Genomic DNA, 10,000 nt, shown 5'->3' with positions numbered 1-10,000 from the left:
CTGAGCGCATACACATACTGTATACACACTGCAAACACCTGAGGCACCGCTACAATTAATGAGCTCTATGAACAATGCATGGCAAAAAAGAAAAAAAGTCCCTGTATACAGGTTTTTTTTTTTTTTTTTTTTTTTTTGCCACAAGTCTATACATTTTTTTACATCTTCACTATCGTGATAATTTTGACTTATGTCTGTTCTAGAGATGTTACAACTTTTTGATAAAGCTCTGATTGGTTTTCTTTTGGAAATATGTTTAAAATGAATCCTGAATGCATTTATGACTGTAAAAGCATATCGGTGTGTGTCACAATTGCAAAATTGATCAAAAAAATCGCGATAGTTTTTTTTGTCCATGTTTATTCAATAAATAAACAACAAAAGTTTAAAATCTAGCTTCTGAGTACTAAGTTATTAACCCAACAATAGCGGGGTCAGTAAATTTTTTTGAAGTGGGCCGTGCAAACATATGTGTTTGGTTGTGTGGGCCGCGAGTTGAAAAAGGTTGGAAACCACTGCTCTATTGGACTTAAATATGAATGTATGAAATATGAGTATTATCAAATTTGTATAATATTAATATTTATTTTTAGAGCTGAAACAACGAATCGATTTAATCGATTAAAATCGATTATTAAAATAGTTGTCAACTAATTTAGTAATCGATTCGTCGCTAAATAAATTTTATTTGCCATAAGCGGCTCATTTCGTGCATATTTCAAATCTGCGGTGACCAAAGTGTGGCAGTAATGAGCCACCGGAGGTTTTACTCAGCCAGTACAGCAGGTGAAGTAGCGAATAGCCAATAGCTGGCCTCGTTTTATGTCACGTGCTTCCCGAACAGCGTCTCTGCAGCATTCAGCGGGAAGTGGGAGTACTTTACTTTGAGCCTTTAAAATGAAGAGTAACCTGTAAACTCTGCACTACTGAACTGTTTAAGGGGCCGTTCACATATCGTGTCTTTTGCGTGCTCAAGTTCGTTATATCCTATGTAGGCGCGCAGTATGCACTCTCATAATGGAAGCGGTGCGATGCGCCCGTTTTTCCAGGCGCGTCCACACCGCATCCATTTATCCTTTGCTGAAATTTCAGGGTCTTCATGGAGAGGGCACGTCATGGAGAGAGCACGTCATGGTTGCTTAGCAAAGGCAGACGCTGCCCGAGCGCTTTGGAAAGAAGGAGAAAGCGGCGCGACTAGCGTTTTCCACGCGTTTTTAGGCACGATATGTGAACGGCCCCTAAGAATTTTATTTGTGCAGATTCTCCAGTACAAGGTTGTTTGCAAATGTTTAGTCGTAAAAGCTGATAACATTGCTTTTTAACAGTTAACATTTAAAGCTTTACAAACATGTTATGTGATCAGTTTTTCGTTTACCAAGTTCATAATTCAGACTTGCAGCCTAATTATGACTGAATGAGAGAGGTAAATGTTTGAGAGTATTTAAAATGCACTTCTTTTCCAAGTATTCACTGCTCTTTTTCACACAGCAGGTTTTTTGTGTGTGTCCCAATTTTTTTTTTTTTTTCTGGACAACCTTCTGATGGATTTTACTTTAAATTGTGAATTCCATTCAGGTTTCATGCCATTGGCACTTTTTTTCGAAGGATTGTTTACAATTTCACAGCATAAGCTATAAAGCTTTTTCCCAGTAAATAATAAAATACAATGCACTGCAATTTTATTCTGTTTTATCCTTATACTTCGTGAAAATATGTTCTCAAAGATTCCTTAAGCTTTGTTTGGGATGTTAAACTACTTTAGGAGCTCTAAGGACTGCCATGGTGAAAACAATATTTGAAATCTCCTTGTGAATTTTGCTAGAGTATGGATCAGTGTTTTGATTGCAGAAGAGTTCGACAAAGGATTACTAACATAATAAAACAACTCCAGGTATATTTTTGATGAGGATATGACAATGCAAAATGGTTAAAATCTCTTAAAAATCTATGCTGAATGATAAAGACCCTTTATTAATAATTTACTTGGGGGAAAAAATTGAAAAAACTAAAATATAAGTACATAAACCGATTAATCGATTAATCGTAAAAATAATCGACAGATTAATCGATTATCAAAATAATCGTTAGTTGCAGCCCTATTTATTTTTACATGAGTTGTCTTAGTTTTCCCTTTTTAATATCAAATACATTTTAATAAAATATTTCACTTTATAATTTTTTTGAATATTAATTCATTTATATTTAATTTAACTAAATGTATACAATTATTGTTGGTCTAACAAACGTTCCTGTTGTTCTGAATTTTTTTGAACTGTAAACTCTTTCAATGCAATATTCTGTGTGATGTCATAAATTCCGTTTAAATTTGCATCAAACTTTCAAATCAAACAAGACTTGGTTCTAAAATTCTGCATTTTGCCCTATTGTTATTCAAATAACTCCGCCAGAGAAAAATGTGTTTCTACAAACTGCAGACAGGACCTTTAAATGTCCTCTGTGGGCTGAGATAGCAGTGTTTGACACCACACGTTGAGAATAAAATCCACATAAACCACACGAACACACATTCCCCTCAGATTGATTTAACTGACCTGAAAGAGCTTGGCATACGATCCACCGAGCGTCAAAAACATGAGCTCACGCAGCCTGAAAATACATAATACTACAGAACTATGTGCTCAGCAGGGGTGAATCTACCGGGGTGGCATAGTGGCAAATGCCACCCTAAAAGAAAGCCTTGCCACCCCTGCTGCGACCCTATTAGCAGCAACGAATTAAAGGTTATGGCCAATTTGAAAATTGAACTGATTCAATCCCCAAACTGACTCAAATGATTCGCGAACCTGCTTTGAACTCCCGAAATGACTCAAATGATTCGCGATCCCGCTCCGAACTCCCGAACTGATTCAAATGATTTGCGATCCCCGAACTGACTCAAATGATTCTCGATCCCGCTACGAACTCCCGAACTGACTCAAATGATTCTCGATCCCGCTACGAACTCCCGAACTGATTCAAATGATTCGCGAACCCGCTACGAACTCCCGAACTGATTCAAATGATTCGCGATCCCCAAACTGACTGAAATGATTCGCGATCCCGCTTTGAACTCCCGAAATTGGAGATCGCTAACACATGTGACCATCTGGGCGGCAACGTCATCAGAACGCAAAGAATTATGGGTATGTTTGGCCAGTTGACATCGTCTGGCATAGCAGGCTAGTGTTCTGGCATGAAAATAATGAAAAATTAGCGTGAAAAACAGAATATAATCCTACAAAATGCAGCGGGCTAAAGAAAATATTATCGGAGCATACCGCCTAAAACTAAATCGTAATGCAAATATATGAAAATATAGAAAATAAAGAGAATCAAAAGGACTTGATCCTTACGAGCAGAGTGACTGGTCAAGGTAACACCCTCCAGCCCAGAAGAAGGGCATGTGAAAAGGCTGTGTTGTGCTTTTCCAGACAGTCTGAAGAGCTTGATGACATGTTTCCTTGCGATAATCAGAACCAAACAGTGGTTCGATTTAGACTTTGAGACTCAGCAGCACCAGCCAGAGAAGAGTCATGTGTCTGTGACTTATCAACCACAACCTACCTCATACATTTCCAGTTTCTCATCATTTCTATCGACTCTTTATAATGTAAATGTATTCATCTAAATGTATTTACATGTTAAATATGTGAAGAAACTGATATCAAGTTGGTTGTTATTACTATTTAAGTTATGTAATTGTGTTTGCAACCAAAGAACACTGATTTTGCACAATTCTTCCTTAATACAGATAAAGGAGGCAGAATTACATTCAATCTTTGTGTATTTTATTTACAAACATAGCTAAAAAAATTACATGTGAGAAGAGACATTACAATATCTTTTTTTAGAAAAAAAAAAAAAAACATGTACATATTAGATGTGAGCATGGTGTATAATTCTAACATGACACCTTCACAACAATACTTGGACACATATTGGTCAAAGCACAGCACACAACCACAATATTATCCAGCAAAGTCTTCAGCTCAGTCTCATGACCGGTGTGGACAGTGTCCGGCGATGGAGGAGGATTCACAGGACCTTCCTTCTCAGGTGCAGGTGTAGTGTCTGACAGTAACAGTATAAAGAAATAGTGTCATATCACAACCTCTTTTCCTAAGGAATCCTGATTAGCTATACACAGGGGGCAACATACACTACCGTTCAAACATCTGGGGTCAGTAAGATTTTTAAATGTTTTTAAAAGAAGCGTCTTCTGCTCACCAAGGCTGCATTTATTTGATAAAAAAACATTAATATTGTGAAATATTATGACAATTTAAAATTACTTTACTATTTTAATATATTTTAAACTAATTTATTCCTGTAATCAAAGCAGGATCACACTCCAACATTTCATAGGCAGGTTTGACTGCAAACACAGTCACCAAATAAATTGCAATGTAGCCTAGATGTACAACATTTAAAACTGATTAACATTACGCTTTAGTACATTGGTAACTTAAGCTCATTTTCTAGCCAGTTCATGCTAGTTAACAGTTAACATATACAGAGAGTAACTGTAACTTACCTTTGTGTAAATGCTTTGAACACACCATCATGTGTGGTGGAGTGTTATCGAAGGTAATCTCGGTCTCCTTACCGCTGCTATCCAAGCCATTCGTCGCCTTTTTGTCACCTCTGGCTTGTACTATTACTTTTCCACACTGGAAAACGATATTCCATTCTTAAGCTTAATGCCACTTCTATCGTGAGAACGACTATTGTAGTTTATAACACAGCAGGACAGGTAGACAGCATCTTGAACACTGCGTTCTTCCCTCATGCAAAGAAGTCTAGCGCCAAATGTTTGTGCCGCGGATTCCCAAAATGCTTTGCGTTCACCACTGGGAAAACGTCATGATGACGACACATTAGCGATCCCGCTCCGAACTCCCGAACTGATTCAAATGATTTGCGATCCCCAAACTGACTCAAATGATTCGCGATCCCGCTACGAACTCCCGAACTGATTGAAATGATTCGCGCATCCGCTTTGAACTCCCGAACTGACTCAAATGATTCGCGATCCCCAAACTGACTCAAATGATTCGCGATCCCGCTACGAACTATTTTGCTGTCAATACTGTTGACGGTGTCCTTTAGGATTTATATTTATGCTCAACATGAAGTATAGATATTGTTGTGATGAAGACATCCTGGGGCCCGTTCTTCGTAGGTCGCTTATTACATCTGAGATGAAATAACACATCCAAGATATATAATCGTGCTAATCATGATCCGGCTAATTGGGTTCTTCGAACACACCTGTTGTGTATGATTAGTATCGCTGGATTTTTTACATTTACGTCTACATTTTTAATATATATTAAAATAAAGTATAAATCATTTAGGTAAAAATGAGGCCCATTTATCACTTTCATGCACATTCCTGTGAAAGTTTTTTTTTTTTTTTTTTTTAAGGTTCCCTTACGAAAATTACCCATGGTTTTAACAATAACACCACGAATCATTGTTCTTGTAGCCATGGTAACTGCAAATTAACTTTGGTTTTGTTACTTCAAATAATAATTTACAAAGTATTAATATACTGTAATATTTTGTTGTTGTTGTTGCTATAAAAACAGACCTATGCCATTAATAGCCTTTAAAATGACTTAAAATGCATTATATAAAAAAATAATGAGGCAATAATGATTGGTTGATAATAACACTGTTAAAATAAATAATGTAGACAAATACAAAATAAACAGTTTATGTACATGTTATTACAAACGCCATGTGATTGCTGCTGTTACACTTACAGGACAATCAAATCCTTGTTTAGGCTACTGACCAAACATTTCATTCAAATATTCACTAAATCTTTCATTTTTGGCCACCTTTTTGCTATAGATGACACAGCCTTGTGTGCATATCACAACCCTTACAAAAATAAACCATGGTTTTATCATAGTAAAACTGCTTAGTTTCATTTGCATGATTTCTGAATGCTTGAGACTATAAAATAAATTAGAGTCATAATAAAGTTATAGCCATAGGTAAATGTCGAGAACTACAATTGTAATTAGAAAATAATACAATTTATTCATTTAGTTTTTTATTTGATTAAAGTTCTTTTTTCACCCCTATAGTAGGTGTTTTTTTTTTCATCATCATATTTGAGGAAGGGGGACACAACAATACAATCCGGCTCACGGCACCCATTTGGCCAGCAGCGGCCCTGAAGGTGTTGATATACACATCTCTGGGAATGTGTGCTCTACTACACACACACACACACACACACACACACACACTGAAGCACGCGTGGTGTTTTCAGCTCTTCACTTTATTGACACACGATGTAAGCTACACATGTGCACGTCAGCACGCTATGAGAGGATTTCACCATTTCATTTGATAAAACTATCGTCATTCATTCATATCGTATACACAGACTGACAGAAACGGCAATGTCTTTACCACAACCTGTCAAAATAAAATCTCTGTATAACTTGAAGAAATTCAAACAGAAATATAGTACTATTGCACAGTAGAGTATGCTATACTTCAAGTAGGCCTATTAGCTAATAATAATAGTTAATTAAAAAACACAGAAACTCTGTTTACAACCCACCAAAATAAAAGTTTGGTCTAACTCAAAGAATTTATTTAAGAAATTGCTTAGTAAAATATACTTAAAAGAAGATATACTAAAACATTATTTTAAAGGAATATCACACAAGTTTTCATGGATGTTTTAATTTAAGCTTTCGAAATCAATAACACCATATTTTTCAAAAACAATTTCTAAAAGAACATTTGTATTTGTGCCTATTATGTTTATTTATTTATTATTATTGTCAGCTAATAAAACCTATGCTTCAGGAACCATATTCATATAACATCTAAGGCTAACTCTTGCCTGGTTGAGTTAGATGATGATTAACACTAAACTGTAGAAAATCAGTTGAGTCTCCCCAGCTTGAAATGTCATTGGCTGTTAAAATCTTGTGTTTCTTATAATAAACTGACATATTGATAACACTGAATCTTTTATAATGCTCTTAATTACATGTCGATGCATACTGTATGCATTAGTGAGTGTGGTGGTGCTTATGGGGTATGGTCACTTATTCCTTATATGAACTGTTTCAAATGCAAGACATTGATCGCATGAGATTAAGTTTGTAAATTATAGCCTGTGTCCTTTTGTAGTGTGCACATATATTTATCATCAAACTGTGATAACTGTGACTAAATTCAGTATATATACGTCTGCCATATGTTGCCGCCCCTCAAAAATTCCTGCCCCCTTCTCGCCACCCCATCAGTATTTTTCTAGATCCACCCCTGGTGCTCAGCAGTCCCAGCCCAAATCTGATGGATTTATTGCTCTCTTCTATGGGTTAATTAACCATGAAAAACTGCTTCATTTTTACACTGAGGATTGAGTGACGGTATTTTGGGCCACAGTCGCGGTCGTGATGAATATCAACCATATAAGTTGGGTTCCAGCAATCATGTTTGTTTGTCTTGATTTGGATGAAGTCCTGAGAGGACACAGATCATCACACACTAGCAGGTTTTGTTTTGGCGTTTTGCAGTAACTTTATCCCGAATGTAAAGAAACCATGGCTTACCCAGGCAGTTGTGTCCATCGTGGGCCAAACGAAAGCCGTCGTAGCACGTGCATCTGTAGTTTCCCGGGATGTTGATGCACTCGTGAACACATCCTCCATTATATTCACTGGCACACTCATCGATATCTGCAAGAGCAATCACATTAAACATTAAACCGCTTATATCACAGAAAATCATGGCTCTTTTGATGCTAAACTTTTGGGGTCGTCTTCATACTTTTATTCAGCAAGGATGCATTAAATTGATCAAAAGTGACAGTAAAAACATTTATAATATTAAAAAAGATTTCAATTTCAAAATTAAAAATGCAGTTTTTTTAACTTCTTTTCAGAAAAAAAAAAATCTATGTCCAACTGTTTCCACAAAAATATGAAGCATCACAACTCTTTTTAACAATAAGCATATCAGAATGATTTCTGAAGATCATGTGACACTGACTGGAGGAAGGATGCTGAAAATACAGCTTTGTTCACAGAAATAAATGAAATTTTTAAATATATTCAAATAGATAACAGTTATTTTAAATTACAAAAAATATAAAAAAAAAATATTAGTGATATTTGATCATATAAATTCAGCCTTGGCAAGCAGATATTAACAAAATCTTAACAACTCCGAACTTTTGAATACTGGTGTATATATACATTTAATATTAATAGATACAATTATATCAGTACATTCTCACATAAACTACAAAACTACAAAAACTGTATAATATTTAATTTGAGAACCGATGAGCTTGAGATACTGAGCATGCGTATTAGACAGCAACTTGTCTTAAAAAAAATAAAAAAATAAAACATATTTCCCATGTTACAAAAAAAGTATTTTTCCATTGTTCCATCTTAGAAACATTGCCAAGCTACGAAACATGTTATCTGTTTCTGATGCAGAAAAGCTAGTTCATGCATTCATGACCTCTAGACTGGACTATTGTAATGCACTTCTAGGTGGTTGTCCTGCTTCTTCAATAAACAAGCTACCAAAATGCAGCAGCTAGAGTCCTTATGAGGTCAAGAAAATATGATCATATTACCCCAATTTTACAGTCTCTGCACTGGCTACCTATTAAGTTCCGTATCAGTTACAAATTATTATTACTTACCTATAAGGCCCTAAATGGTTTAGCTCCAGCGTACCTAACTAGCCTTCTACCACGCTACAACCCATCACGCACCCTAAGGTCACAAAACGCTGGACTTTTGGTAGTTCCTAGAATAGCAAAGTCCACTAAAGGAGGTAGAGCTTTCTCACATTTGGCTCCCAAACTCTGGAATAGCCTTCCTGATAATGTTCGGGGTTCAGACACACTCTCTCTGTTTAAATCTAGATTAAAAACACATCTCTTTCGCTGAGCATTTAAATAATGCATCTCGTAATCTTGGACTGCAGTTAATATCGGATCAAATGTGCAGTCATATGCATTCTTATTCTTTAGCTTGGGTTAAACTAATTAATTTGACTTTGTTGGAACAGCAGCTACGCTAATTAAGTTTCTCTGTTTTGCCGTAAATTGGATTTACACAAGCTTCAGTCTGGATCCAGCACACCTGAGAAGAGATGATGCCAACCCTGAAACAACATACAGAACTATAATTTTTTTCTGTAAGTTTGATTGAATCATAATGATTGAATAAATAATAAATAAATAATTGAACTTAAAAAGTAGAAATGGCAGTAATAAACACAACCAAGAGCTCATTGACATATGACCTCCCACTTTTACATATTAACATCCAATCAGCCTTCAAATGGACACGGAGGTTAGCCAATCACATGCAGGTCATTTACATAAGTCTTAAAGGTACAGCAGCAAAACAGGTTAGTTTCTAATGAAAACCTTGACTGATTTACAATGCATCTTTAATTTGCTCCTGATTAATTAATTTTTCTCACTAAGAGCTTATGTGTGCCGGTAACTGCATTGATTATAGTGAATTATTCCTTATTTTTGGATGGGGAGAGCAGCTGAATAAACATCTACATTTGACGCCCAATTGAGCACTAATTACCCAGACTCCTTTGCACTGCTTTGTAGTTGTCTTGGCTCAATGAGTATGGAGAGAGACACTCGCTGTCTGAAGTACAGCGCTTTATTTGTCTTTATTCCTGAATGCTTTTTATCCCACCTCCAACACAGAACAAAGTCTTTGCACTTTGCTTTTGTATTCCAGTTCTGCACCAGCTTCACTCCATCGAATTACAAGCTATTTCACCTCGGCTAATGCATCTCCATATGAGGCCGAACGATCTACAGCACAGGCAATTTCGAGAAGTGGAGGAAAAAAGCGTTTTGCACTATTCATTATGGTCACATTGTTTACGGGTCACTCAATTCAGGCTGAGATGTGGAATAAACATTCATTCTGCATCCAAGAGACATAATGAATAGCTTATTAAGACTCAGATG

General features: G+C 36.1%; 1 protein-coding gene across 2 annotated transcripts in view; it reads right to left on the bottom strand.

The window, feature by feature from the left end:
• Window positions 1-10,000, bottom strand: part of LOC127944919 (signal peptide, CUB and EGF-like domain-containing protein 3) — a 93,951-nt gene that overhangs the window by 54,878 nt on the left and 29,073 nt on the right. For both annotated transcript variants that reach the window (XM_052541337.1, XM_052541338.1), the window contains exon 3: window positions 7,590-7,715. In XM_052541337.1, coding sequence (XP_052397297.1) covers window positions 7,590-7,715 — 126 coding nt within the window. The remainder of the gene's footprint in view (window positions 1-7,589; window positions 7,716-10,000) is intronic.

The sequence above is a fragment of the Carassius gibelio genome, chromosome A23, assembly GCF_023724105.1.
Source record: "Carassius gibelio isolate Cgi1373 ecotype wild population from Czech Republic chromosome A23, carGib1.2-hapl.c, whole genome shotgun sequence".
NCBI lineage: Eukaryota > Metazoa > Chordata > Actinopteri > Cypriniformes > Cyprinidae > Carassius > Carassius gibelio.
This window is presented reverse-complemented; position numbering and strand designations above follow the sequence as displayed.